Genomic DNA, 23991 nt, shown 5'->3' on the forward strand with positions numbered 1-23991 from the left:
GAGACATTACTCCATAATAATACTATAACAGGAGTTACCTCCATTATGGATTCACCAACACTTGGCCTATGGCATTGAATTAAGGCCCCACATCAGAGGGTACTCTCTCCTCTGTCCACTGTTTGCATATAGTGATGAATAGCCTACAGAGTAATAGCAGCCCAACTTGAACTGAGGGCTGATCCTAAGGAGCTGTTGTGGACAGGCAAAGGCTCATTGTTCCACTAGCATGCCTGCAGCTGTACTAGACACAGAGTGTAGTGTACCATTGGCTGGTACTGGCCTATATTACACTTTCATCCCTCGACAACAAGGAGGAGGGAAACTCATCATGACCTTGCACCGGGAACAACTTCCTCAAACATTTTGGTCACCTCAAAACCACAGACGCATACTGCAGTTCTTATGGTATAGTATCAACTTGTAAAACGTCTAAAAGTCATTGTGAGTAGGTAACTCATGAGAGGATTTTAAAGGTTTTCCCCAAGCTGGAGAAATATTTTCTGCCAGGGCAAAATGTAACACCAGCAAAAACGATCTTTTAAGACTTTTAAGGAACACAACAAGTGGCCAATAATATTAAAACAGGAAATGCATGTGAAGTGTCACACTGCTGACAAAGGACTGAAGACACAGAAGACACGAGTGTAGCCTATTCATCTCAAAATAAAACTGAAGTGTTTTGTTATACTCACTCAACAGGTGCTACACTCAGTCAGCAAGTTATTTTTTAACTGATTTATAGTCTTTAAGCATTCATTTACTAACATAACTTTTAAGATGTAACTTCACCATTGGGGGTGTGAACTTTGTTCACCTAGCCACTTTCCTCTCAGTTAACTCAAAGTGGTGTGGAGAATGAGAAAAGTGAATTATTTTCCAGGGTTCTCAGGGAGCCAACTTCCACAGTTCACATTTTAAAGCCTGCAAAAATGAACACATTTTAAACTAGTCACACTTAAATTTCTCTTTAATTATATAGTAGTTTAGCCTTAAGTGGGGTATGGTTTTTCCAGCTAAGTGCACACTCTCTGTACTGTTTGTATGCGTGACAAATCACTAGATTCAGGTACTTAGACAAAAGTTCTTGATGCAGCTGCTTTTTCTCCATGCAGAGCATGGGTTTTTGCCTAGCTCAACTGCACAACACTACAATGGTATCTCCCCCACACAACACTGGCAGAGAGCCATGCAACACCAACAAAAAGGGCATTTACAGTACATCCTAATGCTGACCAGCTTTAAAAAAAAAAAAAAAAAATACTCAATCTCAGCTTCAGCCCCATTGATGACATTATCTTTAATAATGCACCAAGGTTCACAGGCTGTAATTACTATTCAGTTAATTATCCTAAGACATTGCATAGGAGAGCAACAAGACTAATGACAAAAATCAATGATGGCCCTTTCCTTCCCCTGCTTCCACTGCTTAGATGGCATGGTAGAGTCTGCTTTGCCACTAAGCATTTCTTCCCTCTGAACTGTGGCCACATTAAAAAGACAAATCTTTCTCCCTATGAATGAGCATTGCTTCCTTCCTAGCCAGGAGTTTGCCGTGAAGATAATCACTGTAGGCTGTTGCTTTACCTAAGTGTTGAGCGTGTAGGAGGGGACATGTTCATCTTTCTTCCAGCACTCGTTAAATCCCCATGCTGTTCCTCTTTCTCTGTGTCAGCGAGTACCCTATCATTTTGGGTGACGATGAAAAACTGGGATGATGAAACAGCACAGATGCTGACGTCTACCCCCCTTCCTCCATGCGCAGACACACAGAAGGAGATATAGACATGGACCAAAAAAAAAAAAAAACACAAACACACCCAGAACACACACATCTAAGCATTCTCTTCACATCTCACTGCAAACGCTCTCTGAGTAATGCTAGCACTGAGGCATAGCATGGAAAATCTCCGGATGAGCCTTTATACATATATGGATGATGAGGATGCATTTTGAGTGCCACTAGCCTGGCGAGGATAGGTGGGGATCAGGAACGGGAGGAGCAGTGTGAGGAGAATTCAAAATAAATGAAGCAACCTGAATTATTTAGAGGTACAAACTGAGAATTCAATCTAGGTTTTAAAAGGAAGTGGAAAATTGCCACAAAAAGCCAACCATGGTCCCCTTGCATTGAGCCTAAACCGCCCACTCCACTACAGGAAGGCTCAAAAAAAAAAAAAAAAAAAAAATCTATCCTTTCGGAAGGAAACGGAAAGGTGCAAAGAGGCTAACCCCCGGATTCACTACAGCTTCTCAGGTTTGAGTCACGCAGGTCTTTCCGGTCTCCACCACTATATTTCATCAGCCCACTATCTCACAGTGGGCTGTTTATTCCTTCACCCTACCTCTCTCCCCACACTAAATATATTTATTATCCCGCTGTGTGTTGCAGATGAGCTCCTTTGGCTGTGTTTCTATTACTGGGCAAAGTACAAGAGGCCAGACGGAGAGAAGGAAGCATAAGAGAAATCAGAGTAAGCAATTCTGTACAACAGCCAGTTCACGTAGCGCAGAGACTAATGGTGGCACACATAATCAATACGCATCTCCCCTAATCAAAACAGGCCTAATAAATCAGATGACTCTACATGCCTTGTATGGTCTGGGGCCCTCAGATGCACTGGGAATTCCTGCATCCCATCAGTTACTGAAAGCCCTTAATATGTTTCAAACAGGTGCTACTAGCTGCTAGCAGATGTCAGCATGTCAAAGCAAAGATCAGTATACAAAAACACATTTAAAGCATACTGAAGACCAAATAATGCAGCAAACCAAAATACTGTAATGACTTGGCATTGCTCAGTGCTTGTAATGCTGCATATTAAGAGTACACCTAAATACTTGCAGATCATAAGCAAATACTATTTTTGCTCATTGCACAGCAGCAAGCAAAAACATTTCCTTTTACTGCTGGAAAAAAAAAACAAAAAAAAAAAAAAAAACAGTTTCCACTGAGAAAAGGGGATACATTATATAAAGTCTGAAAAGTTTATAATATAGTTCACCAGAGCCTTTTGATACCAAAATTCTGAAAACACCTCAATACTTTGTTTTGTTTTTTTAAGTACCCTTGGTACCATAGGCAGCTCATGTACTAAGTAGGGTTGTCAAAAAGAGAAAAATAAAAGAATATATATAATAATATACTGATCGTATTACTTAATAGTAAAACTTACTATGGATTAGTATCATTTGCAACAGTATTAACACAAAAAGTGCGATTTTCACCTCCTCCAGTCGACATACAACTTTACACACACATTAACAGCTGACCACTCAAACAGCAGCAAAACAAATGTGGCAATGCATCTTAATAAGCATTGCCACCATTTCAACAGCATCTAAGTACAGTTATCAGAAATGTTAACCCGTCCGGTGCACACGTTATCGTTATCCATGGAACTATCAGCAATTACCTTACAGCCACATTAGCTGTCTGTTAAGTTATCATTAAGGTATTAAGGCAATAAAACGATAACATTAACGTTATCAGTCCTGCCTGTCTGTAACATTAATAGACATTGTTAATTTAACAAGATAACATAATTCTAAGTAGTATTGTACTGAAACAGAAAAACTATTACCAGCAACTACACAGAAACAGTGGCAGGCTATCTTACCAGCTGATGAGCCAAGAAACAAAGCGCCAAGTTAGCAAAAATGCAAGAAATAAACAGTACAGCAAGTGAACCCATTTGCACAGATCAGTCTCTCTATTTTTCTTTTTTAACTCTTCATTTTGTAATTTTTCCCCCATGGTATCGACTATGGCTATTGGTATTGAGTTTGAAATTCTAGTATCATGGCAACTCTACACTTGAGTGTCAGCAGTAATGTTTCAATTAAAAAAAAATTCCTAACAGTGCAGATATGTGTCATAGGTGTGCATGTTTATATTTTTAGTGAAAGATCTGTGTACATTTCAAACCTGCCAATGCTTCTGAGTGACTTGAAAAACAGGTTTGCAGAAATGTGGGAATTTCCAAAGCATTTGACATGTAAACCTTCAAACCTGAGGCTGTCCACATCCGACCAGTTTACAGCATAAGAGGTTACTACATGTGCATCATACCACAACCATAACTAAGTTTAAATTTGAGGAATTCTATTATCAATCAGCATGTCTGAAGGGGAAACAAAAAATTCCAGGTTACACTCTAGTCTAATTACATTTGGGCTTTGCTTTTCCTCATTTCTAGTATGGAGTAATCAAAACTCATTGAAATAATGTGAAACAAGAATTTCTAAACCAAAACAAGGAAATAAGGTTTATAAAAAGAATGAGATCTCTTCCTCTGAGGCTCCTGTGTTTTGTTTTGTTTTTGGTCTGGTCTATCACATACATCAATCCATTTTCCCTATAGACATAACAATGGATATCTTCAGTGAGAAACTTAGTTATGTTTGTGGTGTGCTGAACATGTAGCAACCTGTTATGATGTACTGGTTGGATGTGCTTGGGAAAAAAAAAAACAATTTTATAGCGTAAAATGGTACTGATCACATCTTGTGCACATCTGCTCTACTAGCTGATTGTGCCCCTCCGTCAGTACACCCAACCCAACATGGAAAAATCAAACTCGGAGGGGACAGCACCGACTTCAGCTTGTCGGTCCGGTGAACCACCAGTGCACCTGACTCAAACAGGCTGTCCTCAACACAGTCCTAATTTATAAAGTGCTCTACAAACCCGAGGATTTATGGCTAGCAGGTGGATTTTCCCATTACAGTGTAGCTAGCCAACAATGAAAAACCACTTTCTGCTTAAGATGCACAGAGTGAAAGAGAAAGTATACCCTTGGTTTTAACATAAGACTCATTGATAAAGTCAGGGGCAGTACAAAAGTGACCCGCTTAGACTGCTTTTTCAGTTTCAATTTTATTGTTTTCCACTGAGTTATTGGGTCTGACTCTAGTTGGCTAACATAAACTAATGTTCAGTAAGTCTATTAGCAGCAACCAACCTAGTGACATCACATTCTATACTTGCACAAGATGGCAACTACAAATGCTCTAAAAACTGTAATTTTTTTAAACACTTGTTTCTTAAATCCAGCTTCACAGACACTGTTAAATCTGTGCAAGTTTTTTAAATCATGACCCCGTGGTGTAAATTAGCCTTAACACATGTAGTGTTTCATGTCTACTTTAATGATTTCTTTGAATTGTTCTTTGTCAAGGGTGGAATAATTGTACAGAATGTCTTTTAATGACTTTATAAAAACAAGAATTGGGTGCACAAGTTTGATTTTCTCTGATCCACACAGGGCCAAAAAATATACACAGGGTCAAAAATACACATACAGGCTCAGATATATGCATACACTACCACTAGTATTTGGTTAAATGTCCAAGTTGCACCTCAACCAGACACATCTGATGGCCATCAAGAACCTTCTGCCATAATTCTGGCTGGATATCTGAATACTCTTCTTGACAGAATAGGTAGAGTTCATTTAAATTGGTTGGTTTCTTGGAATAGAGCTGGCTTTAAAGCTTAGACCACAAATTTTCAATATGGTTGAGGTTGAGGCTTTAAGAAGGTACCATCTCAGTCCATGGTGATGTAAAATTCACATCACTGTGGACAGTGACACTGGTGTTCCAGCAGTTTCCAGACAGATTTTAGCCTTGGTGGTTTCTGAATTGTTCAGAAACATCTTTAGTCTAATTTTCCACAATTTCCTTTCATCTGAGGGTGACAGTCTGGGTCTTCTTCCAGAACTGGGGAAAGTAGTGACACATACGTATAACTTGTGCTTATGTAAAGAAATCATTAAAAGCTCCAAATTACCCTGACACTCATGTCCATGATGAGTGTATGTAAACTTCTGACCACGACTTTAAATCATGTAAATATCGCATGACCATTGCTGCTTTAGAAAGCTCCTGAAAACCTCCCTCTCAGAATCTGATGGAAATTTTATTGTCAATTAATCTTTTCTTCCCTTATCAATTTGTATACAGAAATGAAGTCCAAAGACAAAAGCAGCAAGCTGGAACTGGAGAATGTATTGTATTTTTCCTAAAATAGGATTTAAACAGCTGACTTAAACGTTTGTTTGGTATTTTTTTTATTTAATTAAATGGAAAATTATTTTTCGCACAAGGTGTCTGATCATGGAATCCAAAAACAAGTCAGCCTTGTTTTTGTCCATGTGGTTACTTCCTGCCTTTGTGCATAGCACAGCTTCCATTCCCTTAACTGGTGACTATGTCACATGGGCCTCAGTGTACTTCTCCACTGAGCAGAAGGAATATTTGCTACAGCACTGTAACAGAGTCCAAATATAAGGCTGAAACTTCACATATGTGGTTTTTAACTGCGCTACTGAGTAGGAAGAGATTCAGTAGTTACCATGGTGCCAAAAAAAAAAAAAAAAGAAGAAAAAAAAGAATCTGAGATGCTGTATGGGTGATGGTGTTTTCATGTGCCTGCACTGTTCTCGTTGCACACAAGGCAGGGCTTCCACAATAATACTATCACATTTCTGCCAGGCTCCACCTCACACAGATCACACTGCTGCCTTCAAGGGCTTGAACGAACATCAAAGGCAACTGTGTGATTTTGCATTCCTGTCAAGAGCATTACAACCTCTGGAGCTTCCCTCCTCATGAAAAGCCCCCTCGTTCCCACAGCCATCTTTAATGATTTTCTAAACACTCAGGGTTTAGTGGCACAGAGCATGATAGTGTGAGAGTCAAGTAACACAGTAGGCTTCCACTGTGCCTTTTTGGTATGAACAGTCACTCTCTCCTCCTCTCCATCTTTCTTCCTCTCCATGATGCACGTGTACCTCCCGTGGGCAAGGGGAGGGTGGCAGAGAAAAATCAGGAGGCAGAGCGCCAGAGCCTCAGATACCAGCACTGCGTGCATCAATGATAGTGTGGCTGGCTGCCCTGCACAAAATATTATTTACCGCTCACACTGAAGAGAAATTAACAGCAGCAATCCTCTCCTCAAGCAGGAAAACCAGCTGACCTGGCAACACTTAGAGAGAGAGGCCAGGAGGAGGGTCAGGAACTATAATTATTATATTGCTTCTCCCTATTCACTCTCGGTATCTATACTGCTCACACAGCGTGTGGGGGATTCGGCTCAGTGGTGACAACAGGTTATTGGTGCATAAGAAGTGGATAAAGAGGCAGTAAAGGCAGTTTCACGTTTATAAATGCAGATACTCCACTTTCTAGCTAGCCCACTCATGATGAACCTATGAGAAGGGCAATGAAACCAGTGGATGAACTTTAAAGGGGTAAGCATTAAATTGACCAATTGTGAAATATGATGCCTAAGCGATTGACGTTGGCAAAACACCAACTTCCACTACTGAAAAGATTCTAGTGGACAACCACATACCAGGGACTGTGGTGCAGTTAAAAACCTGAGGAGGAACAAATAACGATTATCATCAGTATTGGTTCATTTGATTTCAACTAATAGATGAGTTGTTTAACTTACAACAAAACTACCATTATAAACTGTCTACTGCATGTGTAAAATCACTTATTTTCTATTTAAAAGGCTATGTAAGAACCTGGATCAAGTGGCATACTTAGCAAGATGAGAAAGCACACCTGGTTTGATGAATTTCTTTATGACTTATAAGTGAGTGCACATTTTTAGCATTCTGGAGCCCAGGGAATAGTAACCGATTTCTCTGGACACAGGTAGGTATCATCTTGAGCTGTAGTTGCCAGGTGTTTTTGGTTTTATTTTTATTGCTTTTAGTGTTATTACTGCTATTATTTATCATTATTATTTATGTTCCACTTTTTAATTTTGCATTTTTGTCATAATTTTAGTACTTCGTAAAATATTTACATTATTATTAATATATTATTCATTAACATTATTGTTTATGATAATGATGTTAAGAGCAGCCTGTAATAACTGTACTCCCTGCATCAGCATAAAACTCCCACAATGTGATCTAAAAGTGCGTTAATGCCAACTTGCATCTGTCGTGACTTCCTGGCTGGTAAGAACTTACCTAACAGCCAGCTTACCGACTAACGAGAGCCATGAAGTGAGACAACAGCTGGTTCGTGTTATCTGGCAGTATGAGGAAAGCAGTTTGTTGTAATGTGTGTGGTTTGAAACGCAATTACAGAGAAGACAGCATAGAGGAATTAGATCACACAAGTGCCCGCTCAGCGCTTCAATTTTTTTTTTTTTTTTTTTTTTGGTGGTGTCGGGGAGGTAGGGGGACCACAGCAGTTAAACGTTAGCACTGGCAGCTGGATGTCATAAGCTAACAATGTGTGGGTGTGTGTGTGTGGTGTGGATGCCAGGAACACATACCCAACGGTTCAGTCTTCTCCGTAGCATTTTTTTTTTCTTTTTATTTCACAATGCTGATGAACTCTTCAGATTCAACAGACGCCTCCGGGCTCTGCTTCAGTTTCTTCGGGGAATAACTTTACATGTATGTTAGTTAACGTGCTAGCTCCTTAGCTATCTATTCTCTACTCTAACGTTAGTTCTAGCTATATGAAATGCCGCAGCGACGCTACATCGTTTCCATTTTCTTTGATTTCGGTATCTTCGCACCATTCGCATTCTCTCTCCCCTCTGAATATTTTCCGCGTTGCGGTGTACTAGTCGCGCTTCCCGCTGCTCAAGGCTGAAACAGTCCCTGACATTTCGCTCTGTGCCCTGTTGCTTACACTCGACCGAACCATTTGTCGCGCTCAAGTCTCGCCTTCCCGCTGACTCAAAAAAACTGGCTACCACCACGGTAAAAACTAACTTCTCCTACGAGTGCTCGTGCACAGGTCGCCTCACCTCCCTGTCAAACAATTTTCACTCCAGCAGCAACAGCGGCAGCCCACTAACGTTCTCACGTTCTCAAGCTCCACCCGGCGAAGGTGCGGCTTGCATTGCATTATGGGTAATGTGGTCTGAATTGGCGTTCTAGGGGGGGGAGAGCATGGCACCAAAGGTCAGGGGTATCGAGTTAAGCCCGTCCCTAGATAGCCGTCGCTGACGAGTTTCTAAGGATAACTAATGTGCTTTAGATTAATTTTACACATTTATCTCAGCTCAACCATCATGTGTATGTTTCCATAAATGTATGCATTAGGCAATATTTTATACACCAGATAACTTAAATGTAAAGCACATTGGGCCACAAGCAATAAAATCATCTTAGTTAATGTACAGCAACATTAAAGGCACTGACAGGCAGGATGACCAGATAAAACAAGCACCAATCCTAAAAGGTGAGATATGTGGCCTAACAAATAAACACAAACTATACAAGTTACAGGTTCAGCATCAATCAGACACCTAATTCCCTCACTAAGTAGGCCAAATCTTTATGGTTTTGCTCTATAGTCTTCTTACCCTCATCTGTTCTCTTTCTATTCCAGTAACTATGACATCAGTCGCTGTTCTGAGATAGCCTATAAATGCTGTGCAGTCATCACATAAATGATGACCCTATACTGGCAGGTGAAGTAGGAAGCTTTGGGTCCTGCATTCTTGTCCATTTTATTTTAAACAGCATCTACCTGAACGTTGCTGCAGACCACGCAGCCATGGCAATGGCACTCCTCAACAGTGCACCTTAAAACACCTGTAGCTCTTCAGCTCTAGATACTCAAAAGCCAGGGACACCACTCAGCATACTAGCTCCCCAGACATGCTGGAACAAGCTCTGGCAATGCAGACCCTAGTCCACAACCTACAGGTCCCAGGGAGTTTATTCCTAAAGTCCCAATGCCAGAGAGCACAGGACTCCCCTGGAGGTCCCGCCTCCATTCCCCAACAAGTCAGAACTAATTTGACTGTCCAACAGGGCGTGCCTAAATGAGGCAACCCTGTGGGAGTATTATTACTTAGCAAGAAACTAGCAAATCTGTTTTAAAGTTTCCTTTGCAGAAATCCTTTTTATGCATCTTGTTTTCGAAGCATCTCTTGGCATGACTACATGAGCTGGATGATCTTTCAAATTTGGAAATAGGGGAATCTGAAAATTATACTTGAAATTACACACAAAAAATAAACCATAAGGCCAGCAGTCCATCTGCATAGAAGTTAATCTTAAAAACAGTGCTGAACATATTTTGTAATTTATGCATATGAGATATTTCAGAAAGAGCAAAAGCATCATCCAGATTCATGATCTTTACAATCAAATGTCCCATCAGATCCCGTTTTAGCCGGCCAAAAATTACATGCTCAGGGTTTCTTAACTGCTTTCGGAATCAGTGGTTAGTTATCTAATCACTTTGTTTTTACAAAATAAGAGGAAGCCATCTGTTATTGTGTTACTGTGGGAATGCTGTGCCACGGTGTTCAGCGTTAGGAAACCAGTACTGTTCAGTTGCATTCTGAAAACACGAGGGGAAAAAAAAATCCTTCCATAAAACGATTGTGTCTGAATCTTTAACCTCAAAAGCCATACACTCATCATGTTCGAGCTAGATGCTGTAGGGTATCAGTCACAAGCTATCCTCTTATAGTCACAAGCTTGTATTTGTGTTAGTCATAGCGTGAGTGGACTCAGCAGTTTTTTTTTTTTTGCATATGGCATAATATTTGCATTTTTGCTTTGGTCACTCCCCTACTTTAAATGAAATGTGGTTATATTGAAAAGGGAGCTGGGGTTCCAGTGCGAAAACAGATGAATTGAATTTTTTTTTTAAATTGTTCACATGTTGTCTGAATCAGGACAGGAGCTCACTCCGAGAAATGTGCGTGAGTGTGGTTGTGAAAAAGTGATCGAAAACATAAACCACTGACACTGTGGTGGTCACATGGTGCATGCAGACTGTGGAAGGCGCTAGCCTTGACAGTGATAAACACAGGCTTATTTAAGCTACAAGTGAAGCCACAAAGGGCAACTCTTTAGATTTTTTGCTCAACATTTGAAGGACTGTTTTTTTTCTTTTTTTAGTATTAGTGTCTGGTATTAGCTGTTATTTAATGCATAGAGATATCAAATCAAGACATGCAAAACTTGAATACTACTCTACTTACTTTAACATAGCCATGAGGCAGTAATAAGCTTGGTTTCTGTCTAAGAACCTGCTGAAAGCAGATTCCTGTCAGAGTGATCATATCTTAAATGAGATTACATATTATAAGAGATAACCAAACTTTCAAATCAGAAGTCACTTCATTATTAAAGTCTCTTCTTGTTGTTGTTTTGTTTGTTTGTTTTTGTCTTAAACTTATTAAGCGCATTCAAAAGCCAACAAAATGCAGTTTCAGCAACTGTGTAAGGGGGAAGTGTAGGTCTGTGATGTGTCACATCACTTCTTTTCTAATGAACAGCTACAGAACTGTAAGTTGGGCTCTATCTCCACCATGTGGCAAAATTAAGAAATGGCTGATTATATTTTCTTCTATCCTATACTGTATGTTGAATCTTGAGAATTCCCGTCTTCTTTTCCTTTCTGACGACTTGAGTTCATTTGAGGTAGGAAATCTAAAACAGTGACTCAGGACAAATTACAAACTGCAGCCTCATTATCACTTAAAACGCAACCAAATTCAATGAGTTTGTTAAAAAGTGGCAGACTAAAACTTTCTTGAGTGTAAGAAAATTAAAGATGCTGAAATCATTTAACTGCTATCACAATTTTAATACCTGATCTGGAGCTTTAGATGCAGTTACAAGATGCTCTTTGACAGCTTTTGTCTACTACCTTACAGAGGAAGATTGCTTGATGCAAGTGAATGCTCAAAAGCTGATACTAAATGGGCATTGTGGTGCAACTGTATGTCTTTGTTGATGCTTTTCTGTTTTGTTTTTTGAATATTAAATTAGTTGTGACTTGGCAAGATGTCTCAAGGACTAAGTGAAGCTGTTACCTTTGTCAGAGGGATTGGATTCATACCTGTGAAACTACAGATCACAAAATTAAACAACTGTTTTAAACTTGGATCTGTTATGCTTTTACCTATTTTCTATTGTGTATTTAGTGTTGCAGTGTTGGATGTTCATGCAGTCAAAGTTCTAAATAATGAAGTCAGCATATGTGCTAGCAATCAGAACAAAGTTGGCCTCTGGGCTCAGAGATCACAGAATGTGGCCCAACGGCCAGATTGGGCTAGTGGACCATCTCAGTTGGGCCCTCTGTTTCCTAAAAGATAAACTGAAGCCACAAAAGAACAATAAAAGTCAACATTTTCTCGCATAACAATTCTTGCGTTTTGAAAGAAGGACCCAGGTCTGCCTGTTATGTCTAACAAAATTCACAGTTTAGCATAATTCAGCTGTCCAATATATGGCTCCTCACTTATGTTATCATAGTCATTATGGCCCTCTGAAAAGAAATGTTCCCCACCACTGCCTTAGAGGAATAGAAACCAGAAGGATAAATAAAGATTTTTACTCGTTACTGTGCAGAGTCCACCAATAAAACGACTGTAACCTTGAAGTGGCTACAGGGTCACAACACTGTAGCAACAGGAAGCTGAAAAGGATAGAGTCAAGGGTTGTATTATAAAAAAAACGAAAACCTTGTCTGCGTGTTTGTGTGTGTGTGTATACTTTTTATTTATTTATTGCTACTCTTTGATTTGACATGCACATCAGTGGAGCAAACGTTTGTTGCTGCAATACAATGCATGTCCACATGGTGGCAGCCCAGTAACATTAATAGGCTGTTACAAACCTGTTGCTTCACGGAAAGATCATAGCTGCTGCTTAAAGTTCATCGTTATAAAAATTTTGACGTGTTTTTCCAACAGGACTACTTAACCGTTAGTATTATTTTAACACTGCAAACGTCTACATACGTGTAAGTATATCTGAAGGTGTTTCATTGGTTGTGTTTTGCAAGGCATAAGCATTTCTACTCTCAAGTGCCTGCAGGAAGTGAGAAAACCAGAAAGCACCATGTGATAAACACTGATTCCGGAACGCTAAAAAAAAAAAAAAAAAAGAAAGAAAAGAAAATCATGAATGTGCTATATGAAGAAAGCATCTGAGATACAACCAGCTATGTGTTGATGCATCTGCAAGAACATTTTATCTCAAAGTGAAAGTTCAAAGGATAACATGAAAAATATATAGTTTTTTTGTAGTAAGTTGTTTTGGTCTGACTATTTAAATATTTATTGAAGCATTCCGTACATAGTTTCTATTTTTTACATCATGTTAAATGTTTGTGAAGTAAAAGCCTTGTTAAATGATCAGTTATATAATGCAACTTTATTTGATATCTAGAGAGTGCTGCTGGTTCTGCGTTCTGATCCTGTATGAAGTGTACAGTATCTGCTGAATAAAGTGGGCATTCCTGTAGTGGTTCTGCCCCTGTGTGTCTCATTCGTAGCTCTGAATTTAAACTGACAGCCCCTTTAGAGGAGTCGGGAGACTTCCCTAGCCATCTGTCTTAGAGCATCCCCCCTTCCACACCCCCTTCCCTCCCTCCACACATCCCTCATTCCCACACTGGGTCTTTGTCAGCAGTTCCTGTCCCTGGACTAGGCGTGGCGTGCGCAGAGGCTGGGGCGACCGTGGGTGCTTTCAGAGGCACCTGCAGATGGGACAAAGGGCCAAGGGTGCTGGGGCTGAAGACAGATTGATGCTTTGTGCACTGAGGCTGGAGAGAGTGAGAGAGTTAGAGAGAGCGCAAGAGAGAGAGAGAGTTAGAGAGAAGGGAGTGGGGGGGGGGGGATAGTTAGCTGAGAAGTTTTCAGGGAGAGGATTTTAGGGGGAACAGGGGTGGGTTGGGGTGAAGGGGGAGGTCTGTCACTCTAGTCTGTGTGAGTCCAAGCTTTGGAGGACCCAGAGAGATTGACAGCTTTTGTGGACTGCATCTCTGCACAATGGTCGTGCTTTAATGGGCGGTAAAGCTAGAGTAGAACTTTGGGGAAGGTTTCGAAGGGAGGTGGTGCTCGGTAGTGGTTGCGATGGTGGCGGTGTGGGGAGGCTAAGAGATGGGGGGCCAAAGGCTTTACTGCTTTGCTTGGTGGGGACCAATTCATGGGTATTCAGTCCAAGGCTCGTTATTCACTGAATGCATCCAGTGGAGGAATGCAGTAGCATCAATTAGAATGTGTTAGGAGATAGCAATGCAGGGAAGAAAAACCTTTCTCTCCCTTTTGCTCACAGGACAACACAGTCCCACTATAGGAGGTGTCAGAGCCACAAAGCCTTTTTTGTGGGTCTCTCTCCATTACATTACCAGTGCAATATGTAAGGTGGGGACTCTTTGATTTAAATTAAGTGGAAAAAACACTAAATCCTATTTTATTCAGCAGGGATAATGGCGTTATACTCTATAAAGGTCTTTAACTACTTATCTGTGGCTTAAAATCTTCCCCAGCTCCCTTTTCACTCTATTTCAGTGTCTTACTCTCATTGGAGGCATTATATTTATTCAGTGGTAGAGGGTCAAAGACAGACTGTTAAACAAAGTTGCTTGTAGCCTTAACTGCCGCATCACTTCTAATTGTGTATCACTGGGTCAGCGGTTTTGTTGTGTTGTCCCCTGTAAGAAAGGACGAGCGGATATGAATTTAAACAGTATCTAGTAAGGTATTGTTTGGAGTGGGCTCGGGCCACCACTTCAGAATCAGAGAGCCTTTTAGAAAAAAAAGAGGTGTTTTTTTCCTCTATAACTTTTAAGACAGTTATATAAAAGAAGGGGAAGGAGCGGAAAACAGTTTGATGGTGATCACATGTTGAGGCTGACACACCATTCTGCTTTTTTGAATGTAGAGAGGCCAGTCATACATGCCATTCAACCTAATTAGACGGCACTTAATTGAATGCTTTTTCAGACTGCATACAGCAAACACATTCTGTATTTGAAAACAATGAAAATAGCTTTAATTTCAATCAGCCATGTCCCTCAGTTTTTTTTTCCATTAAAACATCCCTGCTAAATTTCTAATTCACACTACTTGGGGGGAAATTTAGAAAACAGGCATCACGTGGGGGGGGGGGGGCTATTCTGCACTGACTAACTTGAACAAACTGATTTTTAAGTTTTCCATCCATGCACTCAGCATCCATTTTGTCTCCAATTTCCTTGCTTTTAACACAAGATGATACAGATGGCATGTGTGCTGAATGTGTGCGGAATTTTTGTTCTCCTTAGGTTAATGAGAACTACTGGCAGGAACCTCTTCTAGAAAGGTGTGGATTTCAATATGAGCAATTATGCTTCATTTGAAGCCAAATGAGCCAATTTGCATCCTCTGAAAAGAGAACCAGAGTTAAACTGTATGAAAAGTGCAGTAAATTGGGGCAAACATCACAACGTGCAGAAATGCATCTCCGCTGTAATTGTGTAATTGTAGAAGAGCTCTAATGCACGGCCGCAATTAACTTGCTTCTTCTGCAAGGCAAGAATTGGCAGGTTATTAATGCCGGAAAGTATCAGCAGATCTAAATAGATGCCTCCTTCATGGGTGGGGATGGAGGGTGAGATCATTTTGCAGCAAAATGGAATATCTGATCATAATATGGACAGATGTCTTCATACATGTCGAGCGGCTGTGAATTGGATTGGAAGAGGGAGGATAAGATGGATGGCCTCGTCGTCTAAGAGATGAGCTCCTGCCCTGAGTACTGAGTAAGAGGCACAAGAGGAAGAAGGGGAGAGAGGGGGAAGGTTAGGCTCGCAGTGGGGGGAGACATTTCCTGAAACACCAGTTGATGGGTTTCTCCACAAAGGGTGGAGTGACGCATTCTGCACTGCTGCAGAACAGCCCTGGTCTCTGTCTGGATTAGGCCTGCAGCACACAAAAGAGAGCTCAAGTAAACGGTTCATGAATGTTGATTAATTGATGCCATTTTTTTGCAGTGTGCCATGGAGATTTAGAGGGTAGGGGGCATGAGGGAGGTTATGTGTAAGCCGGGAGGGCTGCGATCTGAGACTGGAAATGTGTTTTTGTGAGTGTATTTTTCAGATATGCAAATCTTAAATGGTCGCTATAGATCACAAACTGACACAAGTTTGATTCATAAGTTCTGTGGAGATTCCTTAATCTTTCTGCCTTCAAAGAGAACAACAGTTTGCCAGTAAAAAGTTCTAAGAGCTCAATCAAGTTGGCACGCTGTGACTCTCTTTGGTCTCTGTATGCTTTTGCTCCCAATGGTGTTGTCAGATGTGCCCAGCTGGCACAGTAAGCAGCTCAGGTGGGCAGAGGCAGCAAGAAGGTTCCCAACGATGGGGTTTAGGGTACAGGTGTCCTGGGAGAATGAGGGGTGGCCCGGGGCGAGGAGGGGCGAAGCACTGGCCCATAGCCCACCTCAATGGAGGGATCCCAGGGGCCAACTCAATAGCCTGGGTTCCACTTGATGGAGAGAGAAAGGAGCGTTTCAGCCGCTGCCCAGCAGGAAAGATCTGGTTGTGGGAGACCTCTTTCAGGACTCACTGTTTGTCTGAAGGCTGTCACAAGCAGATGAGTACTCAGCAAACAGCGTGAACAAGGATTTGAACCAGAAAACCAACAGAGCCTTGACAATATTGTGATTGGGCCTTGTCTCTTTAGAGGGTCTGAAAGCCGAATTGAGAGCAGTAACAAGTGCACATTCACCGCAAGACGGGGATGCCTTTGGGTTGTGTTTATGGTTTTGAGGCTTGTATGTGGTGGATAAAGCAAAATCATGTTAATCTCCCTTTTCTCTCATCTAAAAGCAGAATGGCAGTGAACCTGTGGCACTTTAATGGTCTAACTAAAGTCTTACAAAGTCATTCTCAGTCAAATGCGAATCAGACATCTGTAATCTCTTGACCCAAAACAGAAACATTCTTTAAAAATGTAAATAAGTGCACCACAAACGTTTACACCGAGTTTGCTGTTAGATGTGTTGCATGTTATCAATAAACCTAAGAAGTGAAGTGCTCTGGATGATATAAATGCTACTTGCACCTTTCAGTGTTTGTGTTGCATCAGAGACACTACCAATATTTATGAAAGCACATACCCGCATAAGTCATATGTTGCACATGCTTACTCAATCTTTATGACTGAGCCTTTGCTTGGTACTTCATTTCTAACTCTAACTCCCTAAACTGCAGGAGAGGAATTTACCAGAGACATACTGCTGTAACCACACCAAAATACTCAGTATAAGTGATAGAAATATTGTTAGTGCCTTGCCTTTAAAATCTGTTTTATTAATGTAGAGGCCACATTTAGTAATGTGCCTTTACACCAACAGTTCTTATAATATCTATCCATCAGCCCATGGGAGCAAACAAAATGGAGAGTGAGATTCAGTAAAATCAGATTACACATAAAACAAAACAAATTATATGCTTCAGTTTTGTTTCCCTCTGACTTTGTATACATTTATTGACCGATTTATCCATTTGATGTTGAGTGAGAGGGGTATACAAAGAGCGATGTTGTCTTTTGGAGGAGTTGGGCTAACTTTGAAGGTTTCTGAAGAGAGAGGCTTGTGATGGAATGGGCCGGGAAGGACTGTGACTTCTCCATTGAGACTGGAGGGGCACGCTGGATTAGCTTGATTGCCTGTGAATGGGCGCTTTCCATTATTCTTGTTAGGGAGCTGTCACATTGAATTGAGAAAGTGAAAACCTCCTTTTATCAACCTTTTCCAAGTGAAACTGAACAGGCAATCAATAACTGAATTCAGACTCAGGGGAAAGTCAAGCAGAATGATATGGGGCTGTTATAAAGGGAGTATTTGTCAAATTGCTAATGCGAGAAAGTGGATAACTGATGTAATTTTGGGTCCAAATGCTATTAAGTATAACAGAATACTGAAAAAATAGAAATAAAGTCTTAGCGGCACAAATATTGTTTACAACGGGTAATAAAACAGTCATTTAAATCGATTTAAGATAATACAATAAAAAGGACTAATACTATTACTATTGCACAATAGTAAATATTAAATTTTTTTAGAATATAATAAAGAATCTAAAAATTTTTTTTATCAAATATAAAAGTTATAAAAATTCATTTTCCCCCTTTTACTCACTTTATTTTTTAAAATAATTAAATTTCATAATAACTTAAAACCCTTAGTCATATTTATTATATATATTATTAGTATATATATTTATTAGTCAGAGGTTGCCACAAAAAATATTTTTATTTGCAAATTATAATTTTACAATAAGTTCAGTACAAGACAATCACTGTTGCAATACTAAACAAACCAAGAGTGGCTCACATTTTATTATACGAATGACACCATATTGTTTTGGAGTTTCATTATATTGACCTTATTGTGCCATTGTGCATGTTCTGACACCATGATAATGCCTGAATACGGAGGGAATTATGCCCTGTATAAATAGATCCCATAGTCAAAGATCGCCTCAATTATCCCTCTACACATTGACAACATGAACAGAATAAAAACTAAAGCCTTAGTCCAAGCTGGTCTCAAGGCGCTCTTCAAACATTGTTTTGCCCTTTGTTAGAGGGGTAGAGGAACATCATCGGCATCAATAGCAACAGAGAAAAGAAATGCATTCATCTGATACATTAAACACTTAAAGATTAACTGAGGAAAAATTAAAATATATATTTATGGCTGCTCTTTCTATCTTTTTTTAATAACTTCTAAGCACAAGTCTGTTTGTTCTCTCTGTAATGTGTAATTCCTATTATAGGTTATAATCCTATTAATGATATCAGAAGCAAAAGATATTTTCAGTGTTTACTGTGAGTTTCCATAATATCAAATTGCACATATTATCACAGAGATGGGCTTTCTGTACATGCATACCATTAATCAACAAATTTTCTCATACTGCTGCTTCCAGTTTTTTACGCTGGATGAAGAAAATGAATCGGATCATTTGGCCTCATCAATCAAATTGGTAATTGATGTCTTAATCGTTATACAGTTAATTGAGCACCTTGATTGTTGCCTGTCATTGCTCAGAGTACTTGGATACATTACTGAGCAACCAGCCTGCGTCAGTTTGGGGGGAATTAGAACAAAAGGATTTAATTTTGTTGCAATAAAACCTATACGGTATACATAAAAGTAATAATAAATGCAAATTTAAAAAATGCATTTCAAAGAAGAAAAAAAAGGATCATTATTGGTCTCACAAATTCTTTTTGTTTTAAAAAAAAATTTATGCAAAAATAATGATAGGATGATCTGTTAAGTGCTCCATTCCTGCCAAAAAAGCGTATGTGAGGTTTCCATCAGTGTAATTGTCATCCATCCATCTTCTGTGCACAGTGAGTTGATAACAGCTTATGAAAAATGAGTCATGGCTGTAATGAATGCCTCACCTTTCAGTGGTGACCAAGTTCACAGCCCTCCACGAAACACCAATTCCCCATTTATTCCACTTCACTGTCTTAACTCCACCTCATATACCATCTTGCCTTCAATTTTTCACTTAGCAAATTCCTCTTTCTCAATGGAACCAGCGCAGAGATTAGTTAAACAGTTAAGGCTCTAGGCCAGGTGAGTGACGATGCAGAGGCCACAGCCTATAAACACACTTTGATCCCCTGTAAAAGGGAATAGGTGTAGGATGGCAGTAAAGGCTCAGGGGGAAACTGTGGGGGAAGAGTCCTTAATTGAGTTACAGAATACTTTAATTACAACTGTTTCCCACATTCCTGCTCTTAATGGTTTACACACACAATATGAGCCACCGAGGGTAAAAAAAAAAACCACCCAATTCAATCCCCGGAGTGCAGCTGCAAGGCAATTATCATCAAGCACCCCTGCATCTGTGTACAAACAGTCTCACAGCTGCTGCCATTGATACTGTACATGCAAAAAGGCACAGATTGACCCCAGGTCTCTACTATCGCCATAATCTATTTATTTAGGAGCCATTTGTGACACCTATGAAAACTCAGCCTGTTTACAATTTCAAATGAGTTGCCATGCACAGTCTATCATAGTGCCTGGTATTTGTGGATATATACAGCATTGTTTAAACGTTACATCATCATGGAAAATGGTAGCAACAGAAATTATTATGTGCCTACTAAAGGATGATTCATTTTTAAATTGCATCTTTATTTCTAAAGTATCACTTCTTTACAGTTCATCCCGAATGTCCTGTTCTAAACAGAACCACACCACACTATGGGGATATTTTTAACCCATCCATAAACCACAATCGCCATCTTTCTGCTGCAGGAAACAGAACTGTAATGGAATATAGAAATGTAGGCTAGAAAAAGAAGTTTTCAGGTTTTTTTTTTCTTTTTAAGTGTTGCCCAAAGTATTCTGTTCACATAAGTGTAATTTGGCACTTCTTTAAGAAATATGTTACAGTCATATAACCACTGTAATCTGCTGCTCCTTCTTAAAACCCTAAACATAAAACCTTTATCACTTTTATTCTTAGATACCTTTAAAGATGGGAACAAACCTTTCCCATTTAGCAGCCAACATAAGTAATATTTTTCATTCAGCTTGTTCCAGCCCTTTAAAGTTATGTTTACACACCATGAAATAGTCTAACTCCATGTTTTCTAAGCTAACACTGTGTCAACTAGAAATACTGTGGATGCACTGTGCATCATTGTTTATCCATTTCACAGAAATTCAGCATCACATTTATGTCTTTGGAAGATGTGATTTTGAGTTTAAATGAGAATTCTTTGAGTTCAGTGTTTAGTTGCACAGACTGAGTTTGCCAAACTGACTTATAATGTACCTAAATATACTGAGGATTCACACACATCTGCAGGTTTTTTTTTTTTTGTTTTGTTTTTTTCCCCAGTTTTGCACACATATTTAAATAAATGCCACCATGGTGGGCATATGCGTGTCTAAGCTGGATGAATGTGTGTGACCAAGAATGTGAGTGGGCTAGTGAAAGTGGGTGAGTGGGCCTATTTGTGTGAGCAGCACAGCAGAGAGGGCCACTGTGGGACAGAGGGGGAAACGGAGGATGACTTTATGACACAGAGGGCATAGGATCGGAGGCAGGAACAGAGACGGCTTGGTGGAGGCGGAGGTGGTATGGGGAGAGGGGCTGCCCAAGCTGTCAGCTCTCAGGGGCTGCTGGAAGGCTCAGCGGGAGCCCAGCTTGGCCCCCAGGATGCCTTGTCACCACGGCAAGGGCCTGGAATGCACCAACACACAATGAGCTCCTGGGGCTTAGAGGGCACTCTGATTTGATAACCACATTAAAGTCCTAGCAACATCTGTTGGGGTGCAGGAGAAAGGCCTACTGGCAAGCTTTAACCCCTGAAACTGGGATCATTAACCCTCAGCCCTGTGAGAGAAGGGGGACGACAGCCCTCTATTTGTCAGCCGCCCAGCACAGGGCTGTGGGGGCTAATATTTTACTGAAAACAGCGTGAGAAGAGAAGCAGCTCAGGGCACCATGGGGAGTGCTCCTTCACACTTTACACACAGATTAAGAGGAATGTACAGTCTGTTTTGCTTAATGGAACTAACAAAATAACATTTGCATAGCCTCCAAAGTAGACGCTTTCTGAGCATGTCACTGATTTACATGATATTGATCACACTGCTCTGCTTGTCTCCACTACTTTAGACCGCATTAAAAAGTTAACATTAAAATTCATCTCATTGTTCCTTCACTTAAATGAAAACAAAACATCCTACTATGTGTCAAATAAAATGAACTGTTGGTATAGATTAACATAGATGTGCAAGTATTATTTTCCCCTCTGATTCATTAATGTGTGGTAAGAGGAGAGGGGGCAAAGTTGATAGAGGATGGAGAAATAACAGGTGTCCTGTCACAAAGACATCTCAGGCTCCAGGATGCTCTGATGCTTCATGGTCTGCTCCAAGCCTCATCCACCTCCACAGGTTTCAAAGCGAAGGCCACCTCTCTGTAATGAATAATTAGGGAAACAAAAGGCCCAGAGGGGGTGAGAGTAGGGAAGGAGGGGTGAGCTGTGGAGGGCTTAATGTAACTAGACCAGATGCAGTGAGGAGAGCTGAGGTTTTTGCCCCTGTGTTTCATAGAAAACATCATCCTAAATGTATTCCCTGGAGATGAGGGCCTGCAGGAGGTGCCCCCGATGCACAGGGTCCTCAAGTACCTCCACACAAGTAATCCCATTCACTGCAGCTCATTACATGGGCAATTAAGTGCTGGGGTAGAGGAGCGGGATGGGGTAAGGGGGTGATGGCAAAGAAGTGTGTGTGTGTGTGTGTGTGTGTGTGTGTGTGTGTGTGTGTGTGTGTGTGTGTGTGTGTGTGTGTGTGTGTGTGTGGATGGTAACAGGCCCATCATTTGGGTTTTAAGGATTGAAGCCCCTACCAATCCAATTTCCCCTCACCCAGCTTCACCCTCACTAGCTACCCCCTCCCGGCTCCTTCACCTGGGCTGAATCTCTCTGGACACCTGCCTCTCCTAATGAAGATCCATGGCTTCATTTCCATTTCTGGAGTCATATCAGAGACGGCCAAGCACAAAACAGGCCTGTTTCCTCAGAGGCCTGGAGAGCCGGATAGAATGACACGGCTAAGTGCTCTGGCAGAGCAGGGCAGCTGCAGAGCCTGAAAATGGGATTTGGTCGGGGGTTCTGAAGTGGGGGGCTTCGATGGAGAGGACCTGATGTTTGGATTGGCCACAATGGCAGCCGTGTGCTACCTCAGCAGCTCCTTGGTACTAATGAGGCTTTCTGCAGAGATGGAAGAGAAGAGAAGAGGGCATGAGGAGAAGAGAGTAGGAGTACACCACTACACACCTACCTCACACACCACTCTCACCTCCTCTGCTGATGACAGCTAGGCTAGCTCTTGAAGACACACACCAAGGATCTTCTACAATACACAGAGAACACACATGCAGACACAAACAGGTGTCAAGACTCACACAACTACCAAAGGACCTGCTTTCTGTAGCTGTTTAAGCTTTTGTTGGGGGTGACCGATGTGACTATAAACAATTTTTGTACATGTTTTATGCGTTTTTTGAATACAATGAAAATAGGTAGGCAAAAGGGGATAATTTTGGCAAGATACATATTTCAAATCCTGCACAAAACCCACAAAAAGTTAATAAAAATGTCAAGGTCTCACAAACACATACTCAAACTTTGTGTAAACTATATTTTTATTAGAAAAAAATTTGACTGCATACCACTATTGAGCTTTTCCCACTCCACCCAGTTACCACCCAGTACCGTGTGCATCAGGTGTCTTTCAGTGCAGTGGTTAAGGCTGTTCTTGTTAACATGTTCTAGCTCACTGACTCCTCTCAGCACCTGAGGCTAGGGACTGAGAGCTGAGCCAGGTGAGGAAGAAGAAGAAAGGAAAACAAACAAGTTGACACCTTAGTTATATCACAGCTGCCTGCTCCAATGAAGAAACTTTGAGCCCATGTTCTAGCTATATTCAATCAAAATATATTTTATTCAGATTTTTAAAAAGGGGGGTGGGGGGCATCATAAAAGCAGCACATGATGTCCAATGAGGTAAAGGCAGTAACCAGAAAAGTCAGAGTAATAAGCAGCCATCAGATGTGAAAAAAAGAAATGCATCTGGGATGTTTAAAATAAATCATATGCCTTCAGTGGCCACGTTATTTAAAAACAAACAAAAAAGCAGGTCAGTGTATGAGGCATAAAAGGTCGCCTGTTTGTGTATGTACGGGCGGAGCCTGTAAGGGAAGAGGGTTTAGCTAAGGCCTGTGCATGGTGTCATTTTGCGGGCCCCTCTGCACTCACCTGGAACAGAGCACTTCCCCTCCCTAAGTCTTATCAGTTCCCAGAGGAAATACCTGCTGCAGGTAAACACGACCTTTCGACCTCTGGAACATCCACTCTGCCCCCACTGTCAGTAGCCGATGTCCCTGTCCTGGAGCCTGTCTCAGTCTTAATCCAAGGATTACCTCTACCTCAACTCCAGGCTCAGAGCCTAAAAACTGCATTTAGCACTGTGGTCAGACCAGGTCTTCTGACAACCCTTTAACCCATGCCTCAACCTCCTTAGATGATGTTCTTCATGCACGGGTGAGGAAAACCTTTAGCCCTCCACCCCAACTCTTCCCCCATCCCCTCATCCCTCTGTCTCAAATTTAATCTTATCTACATATCACCAGGTGTAACCAAATATCCCTCTTATCAACCAA

At 40.8% G+C, this 23991-nt stretch overlaps 1 protein-coding gene across 1 annotated transcript in view; it reads right to left on the reverse strand.

Moving 5' to 3' along the window:
• The window catches only part of atp11c (ATPase phospholipid transporting 11C (ATP11C blood group)), a 48871-nt gene extending 40000 nt beyond the window's left edge, over positions 1-8871 (reverse strand). The window contains 1 exon segment of the mRNA XM_030739039.1: positions 8306-8871. Coding sequence (XP_030594899.1) covers positions 8306-8332 — 27 coding nt within the window. The 5' untranslated portion in view covers positions 8333-8871.
• Between the last annotated feature and the right edge of the window lie 15120 nt (positions 8872-23991).

Source organism: Archocentrus centrarchus, chromosome 10, assembly GCF_007364275.1.
Source record: "Archocentrus centrarchus isolate MPI-CPG fArcCen1 chromosome 10, fArcCen1, whole genome shotgun sequence".
NCBI classification, from domain to species: domain Eukaryota; kingdom Metazoa; phylum Chordata; class Actinopteri; order Cichliformes; family Cichlidae; genus Archocentrus; species Archocentrus centrarchus.